The sequence below is a fragment of the Zalophus californianus genome, chromosome 9 (genome assembly GCF_009762305.2).
Source record: "Zalophus californianus isolate mZalCal1 chromosome 9, mZalCal1.pri.v2, whole genome shotgun sequence".
NCBI lineage: Eukaryota > Metazoa > Chordata > Mammalia > Carnivora > Otariidae > Zalophus > Zalophus californianus.
The window spans coordinates 91417966-91445874 of NC_045603.1; the positions used below are offsets into that span (position 1 = coordinate 91417966).

General features: G+C 41.5%; 2 protein-coding genes across 2 annotated transcripts; one reads left to right on the top strand and one right to left on the bottom strand.

The window, feature by feature from the left end:
- Positions 1-9109: 9109 nt before the first annotated feature.
- Positions 9110-9814, bottom strand: LOC113922225 (histone H2A.J). The gene has a single exon (XM_027594188.1). It carries the CDS (start codon positions 9669-9671, stop codon positions 9282-9284), a length of 390 nt encoding a protein of 129 aa, XP_027449989.1. The 5' UTR covers positions 9672-9814; the 3' UTR covers positions 9110-9281.
- Positions 9815-13157: 3343 nt separating this feature from the next.
- LOC113922552 (histone H4) lies at positions 13158-13470 on the top strand. Its single transcript, XM_027594572.2, is given in 2 exon segments — positions 13158-13310; positions 13312-13470. Coding segments are annotated over 2 exon segments (312 nt in total).
- Positions 13471-27909: the final 14439 nt, after the last annotated feature.

Sequence of the window (27909 nt, forward strand, 5' to 3'; positions counted from 1 at the left end):
TGTTCTTAAAACATCTCAAGAGAACGCTGGTTGACTGGCAGTCTCCATGTCAGGAGTACGCTAACGAGACCAAAGCTAAGTAGAAGGTAAGCAAAAGCTGCTCTGAGAGAAACTCTGACAGACAGTGGTACTCACTAAAATTTTCCAACGGTTCTTCTACAATTTCCAAACTTCTTTGCAGTTAGATTAAACATGGGGTTAGTTCTACTCAAGGGGCTGAAGCAAAGAAGAATGGGTGTGAGTTCCCTGTGTTTCTGCATCTGCTGCTGGAAGGGACAGGAGGTAGCTTGGTATGGCTGGTGAGTGGAATATATATGAAAAAAAATCAGCAGAATAGGCTGGAATCTATAAGTTTTATAGACTTAATTTAAGCTCTACTCTTGTGAAAGCTTCAGGAACATGGGTATCTCATCTGCTCTGTTTGCTCTTGCTAGCCCTCTCTGTAGGTCAAGGGTTTTGGGGGGGGTGACCTTTGTCACGCCACGCAAGGCCCAGTTCCCCTCTTGCCCTATGGCAGTGGGTGCCTACTCACTTCGTGTTTGGATGACTAAGAGGTCTGGCCCTCCAGAGCCCCTCTGTTTACATATTTCCACTCTGTTCTATGGCCCCAGGAGGCTGAATTGTATGTAGTGATCAAGGGGCCTTTTCTGTCTTTTGGCTTTCACTTGGGCAGGCCAATGAGAAGCAGGATATTGGAGGAAGGGAGGAAAATGAGGTCATGGGAACCTGAATGGCTGTCTTAGATTAGAGCCCCTTGATTCTTTCTGTCATGCAGGCCCCCTCCACACAGCCTTCTCCTACCAGGTCGGGTGAGAACTCCCTCCTTTCACTCCAACAAGCCTAGGGGTGGTCATGGAGCCCAGCTGTCCCTTAACCTCCCTCCCTGTGGTTTCCCTGCACACTACTCACATCATTGTAAATAATCCCATTATTACATTTCTCAGATCACCGTATTTGGGTGTGCCATCTCTTTCCTGGCAGGATCCTGGCTGATTGAGCTCCTGATTTAGTGAATAAATACAAGATTTATGGAATAAATAAATACTATATGAAAGAGGTAACAAATGAGTTAACATCGTAAAACTTCTCAAGAGCAGTGTTTGGCACATGGTAAATATAATGCACTTCCAGAATAACAACTGTGTTTCAGAATGAAGCCAGGGCTGTGATGCAAGGGGTAGGCTGGCTGCGGGGTGAAAGACCAGAGCTGGGAGACGCGTGAGGAGACCCCTCCGACTAGCACAGGAGGGTGGAGGAGAGGAGCTGAAGATCTAGTTCAGAGACAGGAAGCACAAGCCTGGGTCATCTGTGTGATACAGGGGATGAGGCAGCAAGTGAAATCAGAATGTAGTCCCTGGTATTTCTGCCTTATGTGCATTAGTTTATTCAGTCCTTCCTGCAACCCGGTGGGGCAGCTACTGTCATTTCCTTCATTTTACAGCTGTGTCCATGGAGGCATGGACTGATTAAATAACTTGCGCAGAGTACACCATGAACGGAGCAGAAATTCAGACCTAGGGAGTGGGGGGTAGAACGAAGGGAACCGGGCTAGTGTGGAACAAGCTCAGGTTGAAGTCCCTGGGAGAAAACCTCATGGAAACCTGAAATAGGCAGAGGGAGTAGGCAGGTAGGGGGTACAGATCATCAACACCGACCCAGAGATATGGCAACACAAAAGGGAAAGAGAAAAAGCCATGTAGGAAATATAGGGTAATGATCGTAACAGTCGCAGTAATTTACTGAGCCCTTACCATACACTCGTCACCAACTGCTTCATGATAGGCATAGATCTGATTATCCAATTTTATGCATGAAAAAATGGAGGCTTTGCAAGCTTATAAATAAATGTATAGATTTTTATTGAGTTGAATGTTTTTTTGTCCTGACATGAGTTCAAATCAGAAAAACTTACTGATTTGTATTTGGGCTAGGCAACGGGGAGCAGGATGTTGGAAGATGGGAGGAAAGTGAGGTCATGGTATTTACTTAGTATATACACTTAAATATATAAAAATTATATATAAGTATATATAGATAAAATATAAACTTACATTTAAAACATCATTTACGATTAGCAATACATGGATTATCATGTTAAAGAAACCAGAACATTCTTACCCTATACAAAGACACACACAAAAAGATAAATTCGAGATAAAAAATTCCTTGACGAACATGAACAAGGGGATGTCGCTAGAGGATTTGGATGGTTGAAGTACAGAAATGAAATACCCATGGACAGTAGCTCTCTCTCTTTCGCACGGTGCTTGGACACTGCCAACATTTGTCTTGAGATGGCCTTGTCTACTTCCACGGCTCAGCAGGCCCTCTTCTGGGTGTTCCATTTTTTCTTTAGCTATCGAGAAAGAGGAAGGCAGCCCGTGACAGCTTGTAACGGGCCTGGACTCTCAGCCAGGCCTTGGTGCTGCTAGGAGCTGGCCTGACAGTTACACCATGCTGTCCTGTGGAACATAAACAATGTCACAGCACAGCAACACCAGACAAGGCCATTCTGTGACCGTGAAAAATCAAAAGAAAACCAAGACTACTCTGTAATCATGTTCCGAACCCAAAAAGCACAAAAGTTATCCAAACCACAAACATGCCCAAACAGCCCGATGTGCGTTAGCCAGATTCACCAATTACAGCTATAGCCTCACTTCATTCTTTACACCTTATTAAATGTATTAAGCTACCAAATCATAGACTTAGCCCTACCCACAGCAGCATGCAGTCATAGGCAATGTCCCTAACACAAACGGAACAAAACCGAAAATCTAGAATAAATCCTTTCTAACAACCTCTTAGTGAGACACCCACATTGCCCCACAGTGTGTGTCTTCCGCGCTGCAAAGAGCAAAACCCCAACTTGTTCAACTATGGCTGTATCCCTCGTGGTGTTTGCTGGTGGGCACAGACAAAAATATTCGGCTAAAGCTCCCATTGCTTGGACCAGGACTCTCAACTCAGTAAGACTGCACCCATCTGAGACCCCTTGTGATTCTCTCTGGATAAGGTGCCACCTGCTCAGGACTGGGAGGTAGGTTCATGCTGAACTGAGTCCCTATATTTTGTTGAAGCTTCAGCGTTGAGTTAATTTTGTTTCCCCTGGAAGAAGAGCTCTTGGAATTTTTTTTTTTTTTTGATTGTCTGATCACATTAGTATTCTTTGATGAAACGGTTTTCAGTCTTCTATTCTCTGGTTTCGTTGCTTGTTAGCCTGCTTGATATTTCGTGTTGTCCTGAGAGGCAAGGTCCATAGGGAGAGAGTGGACAAAAGCCTGACCAGTCTGTTTTCGAGCTAACCTCCTGAGGACTGAGGCATTCAGGGCTCTTCAGACCAGCGACCCTAGGGCAAACTTGGCTTTGGGTTGCCATTTCTCAATCAGAGAAAGAGTTCTGCCTCACTCTTGTCTTTGTGTCCCTGAAGACTGGTGCATTTAGTTGTGTCTGTCTGGACCTATGATCGGGGATGACTAGCCCCTGGCCAAGTTATGGGGATCAGAAATTACCCATTTGTATAAACCAGATTTTTTTCCCTAGCTGTCACAATCTCAAACTGCACCTCTTCCAGGCCAACCACTTGTTTCCTTCACGTGTTCTCATTTTCACAAGAATTTGTACACCTCTCACCCTAATAAACACGATTTCACCAGGCAGGGGTATTTTAGAGTTGCGGTTGCTACATGGGCTTTCGACACGAACAAGATAGTTCATTGAGAAGTACTTTAAAAGAGAAAGCAAATAAACCCTCATGAGCAGACTGGTTGGTCTGATTTGTCTTTAAAAAATAGATTAACTGAATACAGGGCTTATCCCTCCTTCACTTCCATAAATTAGAGTCAAGGAGTATTGGCCTTTTAACTTCAGGGCTTGATAAAATTATCAGGGACCCGTGTTACTATCCAAAAGTGCTGCCATTCTCTTTTCTGTATGTGTATGTTAAAATCTGTTTTCAACACCTAACTTTCTTTCCTCTCCTTATAGAGAAAACAGAATAAAGCTTTACAGTGGTAATTTTGTATCTGCCTAAAGCCAGCTGGCTCCCTTTCTTCTTTTATTCTTTTCTTTTCTTTTCTTTTTTTTTTTTTGGCTTTTCTGTTTGTTTTTTTTCTGTTCCTCTTAGGTCCACTTCCCTCCCTTGGGAAACTAAACATTAGCTAATTAAAAAAAAGTTGATTTGTTTGGGTCAAATTTCTCTTGTTTTAAACATTTGAAAATACCTACATTATACTAACTCAAAAAGATATATGCACCCCTACGTTCACTGCAGTATTATTTCCAATAGCTGAGATGTGAAAAAAATTTAAGTGTCCATCAATAGATGAATGAATAAAGAAAATGTGGTACACACACACACAACTATTATTCAGTCATAAAAAAGAATGACATCTTACCATTTTTGACAGCATGGATGGACCTAGAGGGTACTATGATAAGTGAAATATGTCAGACAGAGAAAGACAAAGACGGTATGATCTCATGTATATATGGAATTAAAAAAAAACACACCAAGTTCCTAGATAAAGACCACAGATTGGTGGTGGGCAGATCTGGGGGTGCATTGGGAGGGTTGCGCAAAATAGGTAAAGAGAGTCAAAGGTACAAACTTCTAGTTATAAAATAATGAAGTCATGGGGATGTAATGTACAGCATGGTGACTATCATTAATAATACTGTATTACATATTTGAAAGTGCTAAGAGAGTAAATCTCAAAAGTTCTCATCACAAGAAAAAAAAATGGAACTATGAATACTGATAGATGTTAACTAGACTTACTATGGTGATCATTTTGAAAAATATACAAATATCGAATCATTATGTTATATACCTGAAAATGTTATATGTCAATTATACCTCAGTAAAAATCACTATAACTTTCTACAGATAATACTTATAAGCAATATACCTTTCCTTAAGAAAGTAAATTAATTAATTAATTAACTGCATTGGTTTTCTGAATTAATAAGTCACCACTGTTTCTATAACTTCTTTAAAATTAAAACTTACTTAAAATTAAAACTTCAATTAAAATTAAAACATGTAAAAAAACTATTCAACTAAATGGAATGATAATAAAGGACATATTTTTAAAGGGTTCTTTACCAACATTGTTCTCAGCTTTTTAAAGAAAATGCTCTTGTTGTCACCATATAGACCCCAAGCTTCTGCATGTGCCACATGAAAACACAAAGGGTAAAAAAGCATATCCATTCCAACTCCATTAGTAAGCTGAGCCAGCCTGTCAGCATTTCCTGGATAGGAGAACATAGTAACTTTCAAAGAACATTTTGTAATTACACGGCAAAATACAAGCAAATCAGGGGGTGTCCAGGAGTGCAGAGGTCCAAACCGCGAGAAATCTCCATCCTTTGACAGTCTCTCTCTCTCTCCTTGGGCCATGTCCTCCCTCCATGTCCTCAGTGGCTCCCATTCCGCTGCCAGTCCATCAGATCTCATGGATCCCCACATCCCCTGTTCAGTTGGGCTGATTTCTATACATCCGCTTACACATCTATACATATATTCTGTGTATGTATATTCCCTCTGGATGCCTACTTTTAGTTATGACCCCCCCCAACGGCCTTATCCCCTAGATTCTCTCACATCCAACTGCAGCCATTGTCCTTTGACTCCTGTGCCTTGGTGCAGGCTGCCTCTCTGTCCAGAACACTCTAGCATGTTAGGCTAACTCTCACACCTAGACCTGTCTCAGGTGCCATTCCCCACCAGGCTGAGTGATACCGGTGCTTCCATTCCCTGTTACTGTAACACCCTGGGCATCTCCCTTTCTTTACATGTAGCCTGCTATATTGTAATCACCTTTTTATTATAACCATTTTTCTGAACAGCTGGGTATCAATCATAGGTTTCACACATAATATATACTCAATAAATTTTTGAATCAAAAGGTTCCGTGTATGGGTGTACGTAAGCCATTAATTCCAAACTAGGTCGTCTTTAGGGAGGGAGGAAATGCAAATTAAGGTTTTAACCTGACCGGTTAACAAGTTTTAACCATTTATTACTCTCTCTCCTGTTACAGATTGTTTGTGCATGTCTTGTAATTAGTAAAACAGCCACTAAACTTGTTTTTATGGTTTGCTATCAGAAAAGTCACAGGACTGCTAGAATGCCATGTTTTTCTATTTTAGTAGGTCCCAGAATTGTTGCAACCCACTCTAGATCCAGTTGCACATAAAAACAAGAATGATTACTGTTCGCTGAACATGTTTCTACATGGGGAACTCTAGTGCCCTCATTCACGTTAACTCAGTGAATCCTCTGCAAAATCCACTGATGTAAACTCTACTATTATACCCACTTAATAAATAAAACTGAGGTTTAAGGAAATTGAGTAACATTTCCAAAATCATCTAACTAGTAAGGAGAAGAGTGGCTTTGAACTTGAGTGTTGTTCCAGGGAGCTGGGGTCCTTAGACACCATGGTATCTGACATTCCAGGGGTATTTGTGAGGAGCGTGCATATCGTAGGCCAGGCATCACCAATTATAGGGCCAGACTAAACCTTTTGGTTCCAGGCATACAAAACTAAACAGACCAGTTCTCAGAGACAAGAAGACGAGACTGGCCCCACAGGAAAAACAAAGCACAAATCCTGCCCAAGTCACAGCCTGCCCCACGAATGGCTTATCTTGGCAGGAGAGAGTATGTGTGTCTATAAATACAACTATGGATTATAAATGTATTTAAAAAAAATCAGAATTCAGGACCCACCCAGTTCTGTCCCAGGTTTTCTTCGTGGTCTTGTGCTTGAAGAAATACTGTCCTTTTAAATTAACAATCATATCTTGGCAAGAACTATCTGTTCAAGGATCACAGGCTGAATTGATTTTGCAGGAGGTATGCACCTTTAACTGCCAATAAATTATTCAGGTTTTAAAAAAAAAAAAACCCTCAAAAACAGAAATGGTGAAAGACTGATGGAAACTTGTGTCAGGGGAAGGATTCAAGAGGAAACAGAATCCCCGGGGCAGTGGAGGTGGTATGGGCAAGGGGGCAGTCATTGTACTTTCTATCATGTCTGTCTTGCTCCTCGGGTAACGGGCTTAGACAGACGACTGAATCTTCAGAGAGAAAGGAAAAATCGCCTTTTTCTTATAAATGTCTTAGTGATCCTTGTTCTTATTTTGTTACCATTTTAGTAATAATCTTTCAGGTGCCTCAAATCTTTTAGGAAACTAAGACTTAAATGTCAAAACTAGCATTGCATATCTCCATATTATATATATATATATATATACATTTTTTTCTCCACTGCGCACCATGTCCCCAAAGTGATAATACTGAGAACTGTTTTAATGATTGAGCATTAAAAACAAAACAAAATCCTATTAATTACGGTGACCTATACCTTAACCTATAAGGGTAAGCCTATTATCTTGTAGGAAATGGAGCTTCTTTTAATTTATTCAGCACCTAATATATGCCTAATGTGTATATAAATGAACAGTCTCGGTCCTCAATATTGACATTAGGACTGTTTTACATATGAAGAAGCCTTCTGTATGGAAAGTGGGAGTGCAGTAAATAGCTGTGGACATCTTGGCACATGCTGCCCATGGTAGCCTTGGGGTCTATTCTCCTCAGGAATTTGGGGGCAATAATCTGCCTTCTAACAGAGGTACGTGTAGCCTGATCTTTGTACACCTCAAAAAGATGACCACGTGGGAGAAGTAATCCCAACATTCATTCATTGCATAAGCAGCAGGGAGACACAAGTATTGATGGAAGCTGAAGGTGAATCCTTTCTCTGATATTAACTTATCTGTTCATTGTTCTGTCATCAGGTACCAAGAAAAAGAAGTGAGCTCCAAGAGAGTGGAAATCTAGTTGGCCTTATTCACAGCTGTACTCCCATCATCTGGTATTGAGCATGGCGTATTGAAGAGCTCAATAAATACTGGGGACGAAATAAAGAAAGTCCGTGTGGGAAAATGGGCCACCCACTACTAAGGATAAAGAAATACCATAATGTTTTTTCAGGAAGACTTCAACTCTGACTCATAGGAAAGATGATACCAAAGATGTGAAATCTGAACTGGGATCTGTGCTGCGGGCCCTGTGGGCCAGGATGAAGCTTGTAGAAAAGGGTGAAATGGAAGGGTCAATTAAGGACAGAATAGGATGGCTATTTAACTTTTAAATGTGGATTCCGGATCTGAAATGTATTACTTCCGGCACTTAAAGTCATTTATCCTTACATTTTCTCACATTTCATGTTTATGAAAGCAGTGCTGTACAATCAAGCAATGCTACCCCCACAGTACTGATGGAACGAGGTCATTACTCCAGGCTAATGAGGGAATGAACATGAGACTTCAAGCAGATTATTTGTTGTTAGGAAGCAAAATCAAACTGATTACATTTCCAAAGGAGTATAATATGATGGAGACATGACCATCATGAAAAAAATCTCTTAAAAGCTCCTAAGCATAAGTAACGCATGACTAAAGACACTGCACTGTTATGCAACATGAGTGTCGGGAGGAACAAATTTACTTATGACTCATGCTTCTATATTACACATATTACTGGATGTTCCCTTCATTTTAAAGAAATGGGAACATAAGTGTGTATATAAAAATATCTGATATCCAAATCATGAAAACACAACAGCTATCAGGCTAAGAAAAATCTGTTGGGCACTGTGTCATCAGAACCACTCTTCCAAGACGGAAAGTTACTCCCATACTTTTGAAAAGTATGGTCAGAGAGCCACCTTCCTGCGCGACACCAGCTAGCCCCCACTGCGTCTTCAAAACTGGGTCCCCATGAACAGCCCAGACGAGACAGGACAGTGAAGGCCCTGAGAATGACAGGTAAAAATAATCCCCCTGACGCCCCTGCACCCTAGTCTGCTTCTCTTTTGCATTAGGAGAGTAGGGAGAGATCCCAATTCTGCCCACCTCCAGCCAGTGGGTCCTTCGTGGTCTCCCTCGACCGCCCACAAAACACCTCGAGGGTGCGGACCAAAGTAGTCCACAAAGCGGCAGAAACCAACCCCCCAGTACCTGCTCCAGAGGTCTCCTGGCTGCCCCCCGGGTCATCCGGAAGGTCCCCGAGACTACATAGCTCTCTCGACCACACGATTTTCACCGACTTTATTGGCCCCGGACTCGGCGGGCCCCTCGCCACCCACCTCCCCACTAGATCGCGGCAGACTTCCATGACCATCGAGTATATTGAAAAATACTGCGGGGTGGCTATGGAAAGAGCCTTTGCTGGGGAAGCCAGCTCCCCTGTGGTGGCGTCAGGGTCACTTGCTCTTCGCCTTCTGACTCTCCGTCTTCTTGGGCAACAGCACGGCCTGGATGTTGGGCAGGACGCCGCCCTGAGCAATGGTGACTTTCCCCAGCAGCTTGTTTAGCTCCTCGTCGTTGCGGATGGCGAGTTGCAGGTGGCGAGGGATTATCCTGGTCTTCTTGTTGTCACGAGCCGCATTGCCAGCCAACTCCAGGATCTCTGCCGTCAGGTACTCCAACACCGCCGCCAGGTACACCGGCGCCCCAGCGCCTACTCGCTCCGCGTAGTTACCTTTGCGCAGCAGTCTGTGGACTCGGCCCACCGGGAACTGCAGGCCCGCGCGGGAAGACCGAGACTTGGCCTTGGCCCGCACTTTGCCGCCCTGCTTTCCGCGACCAGACATGTTTAGCTCTCGCCTAAAACTCCTGCGAGAGGAATAACAGCGACACGGCTCTGGGTAGGTGAATGTAATTTACCAACACCGGAACTGCCTCTATCACTTTGCTGACACTAGGCAGCGCCTTCCCATTGGGCGCAGCAACATCTTCGGCTCTATTGACCAATGACAGGCAGGCTCCGCTCCCAACCATCGCTCCTGGCGGAGGGACCGCCTTCTCCAGCTCTGTCCAGTCAAAAGAGCAAACTCCTAGCCCTCATTTACATAGCCTCTCATATGAATACCCAGGACCGGACCGTTCCTCATTTGGGGCCTCCGTTGAATTTTTTGGCTCCAGAGATTTCGACGTCCAAGTTCGCTCCTGGGACAAGAACGTCTTAAGAATTAAGGAACCATGGTTAGAAACTGAAAAATCCGGAAGAGCTACCCGTACAAGTACAAAAACACTCAAGCAAGAAATGCTTCAAGCAGTTGAGGTCGCAAGATGAGCCCTACGGTGCTGTGTCCCACGGTGCCGTGCCCCCTAGGTGGATTTTCTCACGTTATGTATTATCCTTAGCCAGCTTAGCTGACTCCAGACACCGCGCTTGTGGGCAACAGTACCCCTCTACCTGCCGTTTCTTTAAACAAGCGCCTTGTCTCCTGCAAACCCAGATGCGCCTGCTGCTACCCAGCAGTGTGGGGAGCTGGCTCCAAAAGATGCCTCGCACTGAACTGGCCATCTGAACTTTCTTAACCAGACCAGGTGACACTGAACTCCCCGCGCAGTTCTGCCTTTCACAGGTTGCCAATCTTAGCTTCTAGGGCCTGCGAAACTAGTGCTACTCTAGACGTGAATGCTTTCTTCCCAGACTGCAGAACAAGCTCTCTTAGCCAAAACTTAACATCTGTCTTTTGAGATTATGAGCCTGAAAAGAGTCTCTGGATTTCAGGGAGAGATTATGAGCCTGAAAAGAGTCTCTGGGTTCCAGGGAGAGGCTGCAAGATCAGTCTCTGAGGCACGGAGTCTTGGTCTTGGCTTTCTCCTTAGTGATGATCACCGCGGGACTGATCATGTTCTCCATGGCGACTCTGAGCCCAGAGGTAAATAACGTCGCGTAAGACATTGTGACGGCACTTGGCTGTCCCTTTTTCCAGGCTTCTACTGCACATGCGACGCTCAGAGGTCATGAAAAGACTAAAGAAGAACGGTAGCAACTGTCCTTACTCAAATTGCAGAGCCATAGCATTTGGAACAAAATAAGTTTGTTTTTTTTTTTTAATTAGAAATTATTTTTTACTAATTCATTGATGTAATTTCAGTTACCTCAACATTTTCCATAATTATACAATTACTCTATGTGTTGTAAACACATTAAAATAAGCGACATTTTATGTAGATTATAGTAACCATTTTAAAAGTAAAATTTACCCTCCCACCATCCTAATAAAGATCTGATTTCAGGGAAATCACATTTTCAGCGATTTCTGTACATGTCCTTATTGCGTAGAACACTGATGAACTTGTATATAGTAGGAACTCAATAAATGTCTTTGGAGTTGAGAAGCAGCATATTGTCATGATTAAGTCAGTCAGTCATCCTCGAGCCAGACTGCCTTGGTTCAAATCCTGGCTCTACCACTTACCCATTGACCTTGGGTAAGCTCTGTGCCTATCCCAAAGTGTTATTTTGAAGATTAAATACATTAGTAAGCATCCAATAACTGCTAGATGAGCTAGATAAATGGACATACAAGTTTCTGATGCAGTTATTAACATGTTCCTGATATGAGTTTTGCAAATTTTGCTTAAATTTTTGCCTATGTCAAGGGAAATTTTTAATAATTACTGTTATTATTTTGAACACTTTTTCCTTTTATTCTTGTAAGCAAGAATGATTTCTAACTTGAAAAATTTGCTCTAACCTCGATTTTTTAGTCTTAATAAATATAATCAACCAATTTACCATTGTAAGAATCCTGATCTCTTCCAGATCTGATAGACTTTCTTCTTCCCTGTGAGTCAAAGATGAAAATCATGTAGTACAATATGACTATTCAGGATTTTTTGCAGCCATACAAACAGTATTCTGAGGGATCTTTTAAGAGTTACTTATTTTAGAGAGAGAGAGTGGAGGAGCAGGGAGGGAGCTGGAGAGGGACAAGCAGACTCCCGGCTGGGGTGGGGGGGGGGCACACTGGGTCTCAATCTCATGACCCTGAGATCATGACCTACCCGAAATCAAGAGTGGGGGGCTTAACCCTTCTGAGTGACCCAGGCACCCCTCTGAGGGCTCTTTTAATTTATCTTTAACAATAAAAATTACTTTCTGTGTTATGCAGATGGGTAAGGATGGGTAAATTATAAGCATTCAGATACATACAAATATTTACTATAAAGCTTTTCCTGGAAAAGCTTATCTTTCAAGAATCGGGACAGGGAGCATAATTTACTAAAATATTCCCTCCTCCAGATGTTAAATGCTGGGCAAAGAGTTATGAATCATCCTCTAAATACTGCTACCTTTTATTGCAGTAAACCCTTTTGGGAAGACAGAGTCCTGTATCCTAGAGCAGTGACGTTATTGAAAGTTTCGTATTTGTTCAGGGATTCTCTTAAGAAAGGATTGAGAGCCTCCTGATGGGCGATTTGCAGTAGAAATCACTCTTTAAAGCTACCGTCGTGGCGTCTAATATTTTTAAGAACTTTGAAAGTGGGAGATGTGAGAACCTCGGGTTTGAATGCAGTAAGACGAAATTTACGATATTTCAACTAAATAACCATAGAAGTCGTTATTTGTTTGAAGAGCAAATATGCGCGGGGTTGGAGGGGCGCGCAGTGGAGGCCAGATAATCTGCAAATGGCGCACAAGCCTCTGAAAGGGAAAAGTCTGGGAGAGGGGAAGAAGGGGTAAGGTTAGACTTTTTGAAAGAATTTTAATTCTTTCTTTACGGGGGTCATAAAAGAGAAAAAAGAGCTCTAAAAAATTTCCTCTCCCCCCCACTAGTGACTTAAGATCCATAGATGAAAAGGTATAAAACAATTGCTTTGAAATCTAACCAGATGTTACGCGTTTCTGGTTACTATTCATTTTCATATCACTTTAGGAATGGTATTGTTAATGGACGCATTCATTTTGAAAAATAATTAGAATTCGCACGCGAGAGATGGGGGTCTGGGAGAGATGGGAAGGAGGGAGGGGAGGGAGGAAACGAGCGCCAAAAGGATCTGGTCTATTTTTATTTAAGCGTTGAGAAAACGCAATATAAATTCCATTGACTCTTTCCTCAGTTTTATGGGAAAAATAAAAGTTTTCCCCAAAATCAGTTTTGTTGTGCTTACGGCTCCTTCACTCATTATTAGAGGAAAGACAAAAATCACCTGGGGCCTAGAACTCCGCCCACTTTCTTCAGGTTTTCAAACAGGTCCGCTACCAGGAACTATAAGCCCTGGTCTACGCTCTCACGACCGTTAGCGGCTTGCTCTCTGGATCGAGGTTTGTTTTCACCGGGATGTCTGGTCGCGGGAAAGGTGGCAAAGGGCTGGGAAAAGGAGGCGCCAAGCGCCACCGGAAGGTCCTCCGGGACAACATCCAAGGCATTACAAAGCCCGCCATCCGCCGGCTCGCCCGCCGAGGTGGTGTCAAGCGCATTTCTGGGCTCATCTAATGAGGAGACCCGGGGAGTGCTGAAAGTCTTTCTGGAGAATGTGATCCGCGATGCGGTGACGTACACGGAGCACGCCAAGCGCAAGACGGTCACCGCCATGGACGTGGTGTACGCGCTGAAACGCCAGGGCCGCACCTTGTACGGCTTCGGCGGCTGAGCAGTCTGCGGCTTTTCTTCAAATCTCTAAAAGGCCCTTTTAAGGGCCCTCAGAACGTCAGGAAAAGAGCCAACACTTTCTACTTAACTGTGTGAATGTGGGACCTAGGTGTGTCAGATGAAGCCCTGCCTTGTGCCGTGGAAGTTCCTGCCCTGGCGGGTGGCTCCGGGCTGCAGACGGCGGGCTTGGGGCTTAGGAGGGGGAGGTATATGACCCGTAGGGCTCGCAATGGGGACCCAGCACCGCTCCCCTGGGACGTAGTCTGGCGAGCGCGGTACCAGGTGGGGACCTCGCTATAATGTGCACATGCAGACTTGGATCCTGTCTAGGATTTGGGTTCCATTTGGGGTAAGGATGTAACCACGCAAAAGTTGCGCATGGTTTCTAAGCAGCGGAGGCCTCTGTCCCTGAGCCTATATAGAGAAGATTCTATGCAAATTAGGGTTAGCTGATGCTACCTCCGATTGGATCGGAGGGTCGCGCGACAGAGGGGGCGGTTCCTCGCCGTAGGCCCGCCCCCTCAGAACGCGGGAGTGGGATGGCGCGAAAGTGCCAAGTGCAGTCCCGGTGTGGCGCTCCGGAGTGCTGCCGAGTATGAATATTTTATTTCTTTGCTGATGTTTGAGTAGGAGGTGACCAAGTTCAGACGCCGAATGAAGGCGGCAAAGCGCGGGCGAAATCGAAGGCGGGGCCTAGCTCGCGGCCGCTGCTCTACCGGGGACGGGCTGCACTATTAGTGGCAAGGAGCGGGTGAGCGTCCCGGCCCGAGTACCCGGCGGCGGTGCTGGAACCCCTGACCACGCAGATGCAGGAGTTAGCCCGCAGTGCGGCCAGGGGCGCGGGGCAGCATCCTGCTGCTGCTGCTCAGGAGGCAGTGTTGTGTGACCCGGTCGCAGCCGGGAGATGAGCCCTAGCTTTCGAGTAAAGGCCCTTTTCTGAGCTTCCCGTGGGGCTGACTGGAGGAGGGAGATGAGTGGAGGGCCGCGTTCTAATAAATTCGGTGCAAATGGCGTGGGCGAGATAGTTGTGTAGTCGCGGGTCCCCTTGCCCAGTGATTCCGCGCTGCCGCCTGGAAATCCGGAGCTAAGGGGCGTCCAGTTTGGGGCGCTTTGCCGAGGCGGCTGTAGGGGTCAGACACAGAGGGACCCGGGCCGGCAGGGGCCGCTAGTGGGGCGAGGCGAAAACCGAGCTCTCTTTGGAACATTTCTAGTATTCCCTCAGCGGAGGCTGGCATTATACCGTTTATTGGGGGGTCAGGCACTTTGGAACACTGTGTGTTCCATTACTGCTTCTGATTCTCCAGCGAATCTATGAAGTACTTGTTATTACTATTTTACAGATGAGGAAACTGATAAGGGGGAGGTGTAAGAACTGGAGGCAGGATTTGATCCCAACCCTGTTTCCCGCACCCTTTGTCCTTAACCCTTATATGACACTGCTTCTGCCAGGGAGGCCTCTTGGCCCTTTTTGCTGATATTTCACTTCTAAGCACTTTTCCCTATTCCATAAAGACTGAAGTGTGTTCGTGATTCTGGTATTAATTAAATGTCTAGGGCACTGAGACAGTCCCAGAAGCTCAGCTTTCTTTCATCCAAGTGAAAAAACACTTAAAAGAAGCCGCAAACTCTGGTACACTTTTGTGCCTCTCTGTTGGTTGACTGTGAATGAGTGAATTTGAGTAGATGGATGGATAATGTACCTATTAAATCTCCAATTTAATATGAATCAAATCATTAAGGGGGCGTCTGGGTGGCTCAATGGGTAAAGCGTCTGCCTTCGACTCAGGTTATGATCTGGGGGGTCCTGGGATTGGGCCCCCCCACTCAGCTCCCGGCTCAGCGGGGAGTCCGCTTCTCACTTTCCCTCTGTCCCTCCTCCCTGCTCGCTTGTGTTGTCTTTCTGTCTCTCTCAAATAAGTAAAATCTTAAAAAAAAAAATTGAGGATGAGAATTAAGACCCCAGGGGAGCATGGAAATAAATATTTCTGTGGCAATTCAATATATCTATTCCTTAAGTATTTAACTTACTAGGAATTGGTTGTTTTATTTATTTGTTTATTTATTTTTTTTGCTGTATTTTTGGTGATGGTCTCAATTCTTCCTAGCTGCATAATACAGTTTATATCCTCCCTTGTAACATAGCTATTTTTGTTCATGTTTTATGCTCCATATAAAATATAACCAAATTATTTGAGCACAGGAAATCTTTATATTTGTCTGTGTAAGTCCCATGGTAGTAGTACCCAGTCCTAAAGTAATCATGTTTTCCAAACCTAAACTGGGTCACATGATTGAGAACACAATGAAATATCTGAAAGTGGAACTGAGATTTTCTGAAGTTGACTAATAAAATGCCTTACTACAAATGTTTGTTAAAGAAAGAACTTAAATCTCTGTAATGCCTCTCTTTTAACAACGTGAATGGAATGTTTTTGAAGTTAGCAAAGTCATCTCTTCTGATTTTTGAACATTTAATGCCTCATTTGTTCCAACTACTGTTAACTTTTGAAGATTCAGAGATAAATAAGCACAGTCCCTGCTATCAAAAGCTTCTGTTTTCCAAGTAGAGAGGGTGGAGAAAGTCATCTGCATCATTGTACACATGTGGTTTACTCTACTAGAGTGCTATGAATTAAGTGCTGTTGGTGTACAGGACAAATTTTGTCAGATTTGGGTTATCTTCAAAGATCAGATGGTATTTGTTCTGAGCTGAAGGTCCATTGGAGAAGGGGAAAGCCACACCACACTTAGGGAACAAACACCATTAACAAATGCCACAGTAGTTTCCAGACGTGGTGTACTGGGGACCTCCTAATGTTGGGTATTTAATTTGTCCTGTGGTCCAAGAATAATGCAATGGACTAGGTCAACTGATGGATAAAAACTGAAACCAGGTCCAAACAAACCAATAGAAAGGTGGACGAAAGACAGTGGAGCAACATGGCCAACAAGTACAGAAAGAAATATTCAGCTTGATTAGTCAGGGAATTGCAAACCAAGACCACAATGAAATATAATGTTACACTCACTAGATTGGTGAAAACTTAAAAGTGACAATAGCATTGCTGCACAAAATGTCTTCTGTTGCTAGTAAGAATACACATTCAACTATTTCTGAAACAAAATGGTTGTCATTATCTTGTAAACTTAAAGGTAGATTCACATGTATGCTGACCCAGCAGTTCCACTCCTGGGTGTTTACCTAAGGGAGATTATTGCACACATATATCAGGACACATGTTCACTAAAGTTTACCTTAGAACTGGTCAAAGTAGCTGGGCAGCTGGGCAGCTCAGATGGTTAAGCGTCTGCCTTCAGCTCAGGTCATGATCTTCAGGTCCTGGGATCAAGCCCTACATCGGTCTTCCGGCTCAGCAGGTAGTCTGTTTCTCCCTCTCCCTCTGCCTCTCCCCTCCCCGCTACGCATTCTCTGTCTTTCTCTCAAAATTAATAAATGAAGTCTAAAAAGAAAAAAAAAAGAACTGTTCAAAGTAGCAAAAACAAAGAAGCCCAGTGCATGGTGACAAGAGAGTGGATGAATAAATGGTGGTGAGAATAGAATTTGGCAATCAGAATGAACTGATGAATACAGTTTGAGCTCAGGGTGTCTACGTCCAGTGTTTGGTTCTGCTGACACACATGGAAACTTGAGTCTTCATTTGGCAGATTTTTATTCTGAAATAATACAGGTTGATTATCATCTGTGGGAGTCCTGAGGAACTAATGGAGCATACTGCCCTCCAAGAAAAATTGGCATTTGCTTCACCTTTGGGCCGGATGCTTCTGTCAATTTCTGACCCCTTTAGTCCCCTCTCGAGTATCTCAGCTTGATGGGTGAGTCTCAGATTCTACTTCACCTCCTTATAGGAGGCCCAAGACTTATTCTTTATAGTCCTAGATTTTATGCTTGCTTATCCCTGACTTTAAGTTGTAATTTCACTATTTTTAATTTTTTTTTGCCCTTTGAAGATTTTCCTTATTTTCCTGTGACCACTGTAATGCAACATTTGTGCTAGAAATTTCATTCAGACTGTTTCGTTTGCCAAACTGCTTGCAGTGGGTTTCGCTAACTATAACATTTGATTTTATATGTCTTCCCTCCCTGGTCTCTGAACTCGTTGAGAGTAGGAATCACTCCAGTCTGTACCCCTAGAACAGCTCTGATCCAGAATTTTGAATACACACAGGCGCTTATTAATGTTTTGGGAAAATTATCTATTTATGTATTTGATAATATGGTAACAAAATAAACTGAGTTGTTTTTCAAACATTTCTATTTTCTGAAAAGATTATATACAATGACAGTTATCTGATCCTTGAATTTATTAGAAAACTATTTGCCTTGAAGTCCTGCCCTGGAAGGACTACATTTTCAGATTCTTTCTCCATTTTTATTTTTGTCTATTTAGACTCTCTACTTTTTCTTGAGTTAAATTTGGTAATTTATGTTTTTCTGTAAAGCTATATATTTTATAAAAAATTAGAACAAACTTACATACATATCATATATTCTAATATTAAAAACCTTGTCTATCCTTCTCATTTTGAATTTTATGTTATCTTTTCTGGTTATGTTTTTCAGAAGTCTGGCAGATATTAGCTTCTTCAAAGAAAAAATTACTCAATTTTGAATTTTTGAATTTTTCTGTATTATTTTTTACCTTGTAATTTCCTTGATACAATTTTTTTTACCATTTCTCCAAAACCTATTATCCCCATTTCATTTTAGATTCTTTATTTTCTAAATAAAGATATAACTTATGATTCTGGATGTGTTTCTATTACAGTTTGGTTGCATCTCAAACTTTTGAAATGTTATAGTGTATTTTATTTTTTCCTAAGTGTTCCATAATTTTATTTTCATTTCATCTCAAATTAACCCAATTATAAGAGGGGTTAAAAATTTAGGTAGTTCGAATGTTTTCCTATTTTAGTTCTCGATATTAATTTCTACTTAGAAATTTGAGCCAGAGAGTGACCTCTGCTATTTCTTCTTTTTGGAAATTATTGAAGTTTTATTTGGGACCAAATTTTGAAAATACTTTATCGGTCTTAGACAAGGAGGCATTGTATATGTTTTATTTTTTTTTTAAAGATGTATTTATTTATTTGAGAGAGAGAGAATGAGAGAGAGAGAGTACATGAGAGGGGGGAGGGTCAGAGGGAGAAGCAGGCTCCCTTACTGAGCAGGGAGCCCGATGTGGGACTCCATCCCGGGACTCCGGGATCATGACCTGAGCCGAAGGCAGTCGCTTAACCAACTGAGCCACCCAGGCGCCCCGGCATTGTATATGTTTTAAAATATGACATTCAATTTATAGCTATTTGTTCACTTTTTTTTTAAGATTTTATTTATTTGAGAGAGAGAGAGAGTGGGGGGATGGTGCAGAGGGAGAAGCAGACTCCCTGCTAAGCAGGGAGCCCGATGTGGGGCTCTATCCCAGGACCCTGGGATCATGACCTGAGCCGGAGGCAGATGCTTAACGGACTGAGCCACCCAGGCGCCCCTGTTCAACATTGTTAATTATTAATTATATTCTGAAAATATAACCTGGGTCTTTGTTTTTGTCTACTCAGTGTATATTGTGCCTGATGGTATTGTGTTGCCTCCTGCTATATTTTTGTTTCTGTCAATTTATCCTCATTTTAAATAATATTTATTTTACATAATTTGGTCATGTGTGATTTGGTCTTTTTGGTATAACTGCCATAACTTTTTTATGGGCTATACCTTTTATCAATGTGAATAACTATTTTTAGCCCCCGCCCTTCTTTTTGGTCCCTTAGGTATCAATTAAGTTGAATTCCAATTAGCTAAATTTTTTTAACCTTATCTCAAGTGCTATCTGGCACCTGCACCCCTTAATACACTGATTATCTAATTAAAATGTTTATCTTACCCATCCATTTTAATTATTTTGATTATTTGAGATAATGCATAAAATATCTATGCCTGTAATTCAGGGGCAATAAAAGTGTAAGAACAATTTGGTGTTATACAAACAACATTAGAAAAATAAACAAATTATTTGATATAGAGTTTTGTTAGACATTGCATGGCTTTATTTCTCCTACCCAAGATGTGTAACTTTTTCAAGATAATTCTATAAAGAATCATTCAGGGGGCACCTGGGTGGCTTAGTCAGTCAGGTATCCCCCTCTTGATCTCAGCTCAGGTCTTAATCTTGGGGTCGTGAGTTCAAGTCCTGCATTGGGCTCCACACTGGGAGTGGAGCCTACTTAAAAAAAATGATAATCAGTTAAGCATCTGCCTTTGTTTCAGGTCATGATCCTGGGGTCCTGGGATAAAATCCCGCATCAGGCCCCTTGCTTAGGGAGGAGCCTGCTTTTCCCTCTGCCTGCCACTCCCCCTACTTGTGCTCTCTCTGTCTCTCTGACAAATAAATAAATAAAATCTTAGGGGCGCCTGGCTGGCTCAGTCGTTAAGCATCTGCCTTCAGCTCAGGTCATGATCCCAGAATCCTGGGATCGAGCCCCGCGTCGGGCTCCCTGCTCCGCGGGAAGCCTGCTTCTCCCTCTCCCCCTCCCCCTGCTTGTGTTCCTTCTCTCGCTGTGTCTCTCTCTGTCAAATAAATAAATAAAATCTTTAAAAAAAATCTTTAAAAAAATCATTCAGCTAAGTATTTCATTACTTCATGGAGTTTTTAGTTTACATTAGAGTATTGGCTGTATCAGGCACCTGGGATGGGGAGCCTATAAAATCTGCAACCCGAGTTTTCCTGGTTTAATCTAGTACATGGTAAGCACTCAATAAATACTTCATACGGAAGTAATGAATATGTGAAAAAGGGGCAATGGAGAAATATTTTCATTTATTGTCTAAGATTAAGTCAATCATAGATAAAGGGGATTGAGTTATTGTTTTTCTTATCCTAATTAAGATTTACATCTGGAGCTTATAAGGCATCCTACCTCTTGTCTTGCTCAGGGACACTCGATACTTGAACAAAAAATCAGATTCTGTTAATAAGAAAGTGCATTAAGGGGTGCATGGGTGGCTCAGTCAGTTGAGCATCTGACTCTTGATTTCAGTTCCGGTCATGATCTCAGGGTCGTGAGATCGAGTCCCCTGTCGGGCTCTGCGCTGGGCATGGAGCCTGATTAGACTCTCCCTCTCCCTCTCCTTCTGTGCCCCTTGCCACCGGCTCCTGCTCGCACATGTTTGTGCACACACTCTCTCTAAATAGAAAGAAAGAGAGAGAAGGAAAAAAAAAAGGAAGGGAGGAAGGAAGGAGGGAGGGAGGAAGGAAGGGAGGGAAGGAAGGAAGGGAGAGAGAAAGAAAAAGGAAGGAAGGAAGAAAAGAATTAATTGTGGGGCATGTGTCATGTGCTTTGAATTTACGATATTCATTACCTTCTCAGTAAAATAAAGGAGAGGGGAATGAAGAACATATATAATTTCTATGTATTTGTTTGACTGTGTTCATAATATTAATTAGAATGTACACTTAAATAGCACCTTATACATTTGAAAAAGCTTTCATATAAGGAGGCAACTTGATATAGTAGGAAAAACCCTGGCCAGGAAATTGAGTCTTAGATGGTAATCATAGTTTTGTTGCCAAATATCAGTGTGACCTTTGATTATTTGGCTTCTCAAGGCTTTTGTCTTTTCTTATGCAGGAGTAGTACTCAGACACATGAGTGTAGAGACAAACCAAATATTTTTGCCTAGTGTCCGTTCTGATTGGTCAATGATTTTATCATAACCATTTGTTAAATATTGTAAATATCACTCAATTTCTAAGGTCCCTTTTTTGACCTGGAAACCTGTTACTTTTCACGCATCTTATGTCACCAACCCCAGACCTATTATTGCTACAGATAGTATTCTACATTCAGAAACATTTATTTCCAGGTCTTTTATTCATAAGCACAAATATGTGTATAAGTAAGAATTTCAAAGTGGGATATAAAACTGCATATAGCATAATATTGATATAGTAAAACACTACAATCAATCTTTCCCTTTACCAACATGTTAAGTAGTTATTAGTAGGTAGAGGTTTATGATTATTTTAAAGATTTTATTTATTTGTCAGAGAGAGAGAGAGAGAGAGAGCACAATCAGGGGGAGTGGCAGAGGGAGAGGGAGAAGCAGATTCCCTGCTGAGTAGGAGGCCCGATGTGGGACTTGATCCCAGGACTCTGGGATCATGACCTGAGCCAAAGGCAGACGCCTAACTGACTGAGCCACCCAGGAATCCCTGAGGTTTATGATTTTTTTAAATTTTCATCTTTAAATATTGCTGTGTTTTCTACGAGTATACTTTCATAATTAAATCAGTATTTTAAAAAATTTTCAGTTTGAAATGGATTTTCACAAACATGATATGACCAGAGGATTTTTTTAAAGGACTTATTTGTTTGAGAGAGAGAGAGAGAGCATGAGCGAGTGGGGGTGGGGAGCAGCAGCGGACTCCCCCCTGAGCAGGGAGCCCGACACAGGGCTTGATCCCACAACCCTGAGATCACACCTGAGCCAAAATCAAGAGTTGGTTGCTCAACCGACAGAGCCACCCAGGCATCCCGTGACTAGAGGATTAATGGGAAGGTTCTGTATATGTATGTGTATATTACAAGTGGGAAGAATGTATCCCTCACACTACTAGACTCTATATGATACTATCTATAGATTATACATACCTTAGCAATATAGCTTTGTCTGCATCTCTTACCTCGCTTACATTTCACATGTAAGGGGTGAGAATGGAAAGAGACTTAGTTTCCTCAACTAGATATGCCAACTGTCCCTTTGAAAAACGAGTCCCTGAATTATAGTGGGAGACCCACAAGGGAGATAAGGATTCTAAATGTAATCATTTGCATTTAAATTCTGCCAGGGAGTGGTCTTGCGTAAATACATAATGAAATAAGATTTGTTCAGTGGTTTCTACATTCAGTTGTCAGAGAAAGAAGATAATCAGGTCAAGTTTCAGGTTGTAGCCATCCCTTCTGTCAACCTTACCATCTGTGTCCATTCTCTTTTCTCCCGCCTAGGTAGCTGTAGGCAGAACAGTAAGTTGATTGCCTGTGGAGATGTCTGTCCAGGATAGGAGATTAGTCCTCTTCTTGTAGGCTCCCGTAGGAAGGAGGAGGAAGGAGCTGTAAAATGCCCCTCCAGACTGATGACTCATAACAGTGATTATCCCTCTCTCGCCTCTGAAGCAGTGGTTTGTGGTGGTGGAGCTGAGTCGGCCTCCTTTTAGTAGCCTGGAAAGGCAATGTCTGATCACAATTATGGCTTTGGAATTTGAGGTATGTGATGCCTCTTTAGCCTCGGCTGGGGCCCTAGTTATCAATTCTGGGACAACAAAAGAAGATTCACCCAACATCTTCTGACATCTTAATAAATACTATAATCCACAGGTAATTTCTGTTCAGAATACGTGTAGCTTTAAATATTTTCCATTGGCTATTCTTATCTCTATATGTGGTATCTTTCCCATTCCAATTTTACATCTAGAATTGTTTGATGAACCTAATATACATATTTATGTCTATGTGGAGATTCTTGAAGGATTCTGGATAATTGCTCCATTTCCCACCCCCAAATGCAACTGGTTTGTCAAATGTTCTCAATCCAGGATATAAATGTGAAAACTTCATCCATTTTCTGTCTTTTCACCTCATGATATCTTTTTTTTAAGATTTTATTTTATTTATTTGAGAGAGAGAGTGTGAGAGAGAAAGCACAAGAGGGGGTAGGGTCAGAGGGAGAAGCAGACTCCCCGCTGAGCAAGGAGCCCGATGCGGGACTCCATCCAGTGACTCCAGAATCATGACCTGAGCCGAAGGCAGTCGCTTAACCAACTGAGCCACCCAGGCGCCCCTCATCTCGCGATATCTTGAAAAGATTCTGTTACTTTTTGGTCACTCTCAATTATTAAAAGTCAAATCTATTTAAAGCTTCAATCTCTTACTCAGTATAAAAAACTTTCCCTGGGGCGCCTGGGTGGCTCAGTCGGTTAAGTGTCTGCCTTGGTTCAGGTCGTGATCCCAGGGTCCTGGGATCGAGCCCCACATCGGGCTCCCTGCTCAGCGGGGAGCCTGTTTCTCCCTCTCCCTTTGCCTGCCGCTTCCCCTGCTTGTACTCTATGTTTCTCTCTATCAAATAAATAAATAAAATCTTAAAAAAACAAAACACAACTTTCCCTTCTGGGGCCCTGGGTGGTGCAGTCAGTTGACTGTCTGACTCTTGGTTTGGGCTCAGGTCTTGATCTCATGGTTGTGAGACTGAGCCCCGTGCCAACCTCTGCACTCAGTGTGGGGATTCTTTCTCTACCTCTCCCTCTGCCCCTCCCACTTTTATTTCTCTCTTTCTCTGAAATAAACAACTAAATCTTAAAACAACAAAAAAAAAACTTTCCCTTCCTCCTAGGCTAGAAGTTCAATAGATTTGGAGTGGGGAGGGAATGGTTTGTACTTCCACTTTTCTTCCCACTGTAAAAAACCTGGAATGCACTGGGGGCCCTTGTCACCAGTTGTGGGGCAACGGGTAAGCATCATGCCACATGTATTAGCTTAGGGTAAGTAAGTCCCTTAACAAATCTGAGTTTCATTTTCCACATTTATAATGTGGCAATAATACCTCTCAGGATTTTATGACAGTTATAAGGGATAACATTGTCTGACCAGTTTGGGAGTTCTGACTAGCTTATGAGCGACTCAAGCACAGAGAGACTGAAAGTAAAATCTGCTACTCTCTAACACCTTTTTGATTCCTCTTTATCCCTAAACCACTGGAGAAATATTTATTTCTTTTTGGACCCCTTTATATTTTCAAAGCAAAATCTATTAAAACACCTTGTTAAGGCTAGTGTGTAAATGTCCCTCTTGTTTTTTGTAGTTTGTCAGACTCATGTCCCTTGAATAATTGTTCAAGTTGCCACAGCCGATTGGTAGTCACGTTCTGGCTACAAGCCACGCTGCTTGACTTCTGCTTCCCAAAAGACACTAATGGCACATATTTATACCAGTGTCCCATATGCTTATATATGTGTAACTAAATATGTCCACTCCGTGAATGTTGATCGGACATATTCAAATTCAGTCAGGAATGTAATTACGTACTGATGTTTGATAAGAATTTTAGGAGGCAGTGATAACATAGAAATAGCATAATTACCTCATAACTGTTATGTGGTTGAAGACGAGGCATTATAAAAGTTGAAGCCCTTCTGAATTTTGAACAGCGTGTATGAATTGTTAAAAAATTATACTTAACCTTTAAGGTAACAAAATTAAAGACAGTATTAAGAAAAACTCACGGGGCACCTGGGTGGCTCAGTCATTAAGCATATGTCTTTGGCTCAGGTCACGATCCCGGGGTCCTGGGATCGAGCCCCGCATCGGGCTCCCTACTCCGCAGGAAGCCTGCTTCTCCCTCTCCGCTCCCCCTGCTGGTGTTCCCTCTCTTGCTGTGTCTCTCTCTATCAAATAAATAAGTAAAATCTTAAAAAAGAAAAGAAAAACTTGCAATCTTGCTACCCAGAAGAACTATTTTCATTTTTCATAGTACTTTTGTGATGATTAATTTTATGTGTCAACTCAATGGGGCCAGGAAATTTGGCCAAGTGGTACTTTGGAAGTTTCTGTGAGGGTGATTTTTTTGTGGATGAGATTGGCATTTAAATCAGTGGACTTTGCCCATAATGTGGGCAATCATTTGAAGGTCTTAATAGAACAAAGACTGCCCTCCCCTGAGCAAGAATGAATTCTGCCAGCAGCCTGGTCTTTGAACTTGAACTGCAACATTAGCTCTTCTTGGGTCTCCAGTAGGCTGGCCCACCCTGCAGATTTTGAACCTGGCCAGCCTGCATAATCATGAAAGCCAGTTTCTTAAAACAAATTTCTCTTTATATATATGTGTGTGTGTGTGTGTGTGTGTGTGTGTGTGTGTGTACATATACATTCTATTGTATATGTATTATGTATATTCTATTGGTTCTGTTTCTCTGAGAATCTTGACCAGTACAACCTAATATGTCATCATATTTACACATGTTTTACTATGTGTTGGCACAGTAGTTTGCATTTTTCTTTTTCCTTTAAGTTCTACCTATAGGTAAAGTTACATGGGTAAGGAAAGATACTATATCTCTAGATGACCTTAATCTGTGTACAAACATTTTTCTCCGATGTCTTTTTCTCTTTATCCTAGTAACATATATATGTGTGTGTATTATTATTAATATATAATACCATATATTATATATTATTATTAATACATATTTATATATGTATATTACTAGAATATATATCTTCTTTGCCCTCATCCTGACCTCCCCCTAAACCTATCCTTGGATCTCCTCCTGCACTTAAATGCCAAGTGTTCTGAGATGCAGTCTGTATTCATTGTCTTCACTTCGTCAAATCACAGTCACTACTTACCCAAATTTAAAAATCTTCCACCCTCATACCATACTGAAAGTACTCATAGGTTATCAAGGTCCTAATTTTAAAAATCCAGTTTTTGTAACTTTTTTTCTTATTATAAAAGCAGTGTTTATTTAATAGGGAAGAAACAGAATATATAGAAAAAGCACGAGGAAACAAATTTTTAAAGACTCTCCTAAGTCCTGCCCTCAGTGGTCATCACTGTCCACATTTTAGTTTATATTATAGTATTATATGTAAAGAGTCTATTCACATGTAACTGTGTATTTGTTTATATTTAGGAGAACTTTCAAGCATTAAAAGCAGTCAGAAAATCAGGATGATAGTATATATATTATTTTAATATTTGCTTTTTAAACTTGTCAGCATGCCAAGAATATTTTCCATGTCATTAACTATTTTCCCATAACATGACTTTTATTAGTTGTCGTATAAACATATGATGATTTATTTAACCAATTTCTCATTGTTTGACATTTTGCTTGTTTCCTTGGGAGCTACTATAAATAATGCCACAATAAATATTATTACACATAAATCCTGTGAACGTTTCTGATTATTTACTTGAATATATATTCCTCGAGGTAGAATTTCTAGGTGAAGGAAAATGCATGACTTTTGAAATATGTGGCTAACCTGCTATGGAGAAATATTACACCCTTTTGAAATTCTCCCTTTTAGATAATGGAGTGCTCATTTCTCCACACTCGTATCAACCCTGAATAGTATCATATTTTTAAAACTACCATTTTTTTTGACCTGAAAAATGGTATTTTGCTTTTTCATCTGAAAAAGATGCAAAATATGTCTCAATAAGTATTTGTTGGATTAATAACTGAATTATTTTGAAAAGATTGATTACTCTCATATATTGATAGGTCATTTGGATTTTTTTGTGTGTGAATTTTTGGGTTTTGTTGTTTATTTTTTATTTCCAATAGGAATGTTAGTGTTTTTGAAATTGCTTTAAAGAATCATTTCATATATTAGAAATACACTGGTTTGTCAATTTTTTCAGCTATATTTTCCCAATTTCTCCTTTTCCTTTTTATTTTAGTTTTCAACAAAACCAAAACTTGAACATACTTATAGAATGATTTGGAAGTTCTCCTGATTAATGAAAAAACGTTTAAAAATTACACAGATTTTAACGAAAAATTAGCGTTAAAACCTGAGACATTATGTTGAGTTATGTGAACATTAAAAATATTGGGTAATGTTTTGAACTGAGAATTCAATAATAATATTTGCCCCTTCAAATAGCAAATTATGTGTTTGATTTGTGTAGGTGTGGGATCTTTGAACATTTATCTTTGTTTTTTGTCTTTCAAGATTTTATTTAAATTCAAGTTAGTTAACATATAGTGTAGTGTTAGTTTCAGGGGTAGAATTTAGTGACTCATCATTTGCATATAACACCCAGTGCTCATTACATCAAGTTACCCTCCTTAATGCCAATCACCCAGTTACCCCATCCCCCCACCCACCTCCCCTCCAGCAACCCTCAGTTTGTTGCCTATAGTTGAGTCTCATGCTTTCCCTCTCTCTCTCTGTTTTTACCTTATTTTTCCTTCCCTTCCCCGTGTTCATCTGTTTTGTTTCTTAAATTCCACACATGAGTAAAATCATATGGCATTTGTCTTTCTCTGACTTATTTCCCTTAGCATAACAGACTCTATCCACATCCTTGCAAATGACAAGATTTCATCTTTTTGTTGGTTGAATAATATTCCAGTGTATATATGTACCACATCTTCTTTATCCATTCATCACTCAATGGACATTTGGGCTTTTTCCATACTTTGGCAATTGTGGATAGTGCTGCTATAAACATCAGGGTGCATGTGGCCCTTCTAATTACTATTTTTGCATCCTTTGGATAAATACCTAGTAGTGCAATTGCTGAGTCATAGGGTAGTTCTATTTTTAACTTTTTGAGAAACCTCATACTGTTTTCCAGAGTGGCTGCACCAGTTTGCTTTCCCACTAACAGAAAAAGGGTTCCCCTTTCTCCACATCC

Bases quoted from the DNA above. Each gene is read 5' to 3' on its own strand.
- LOC113922225 (XM_027594188.1), bottom strand. From the start codon at position 9,671: ATGTCTGGTCGCGGAAAGCAGGGCGGCAAAGTGCGGGCCAAGGCCAAG.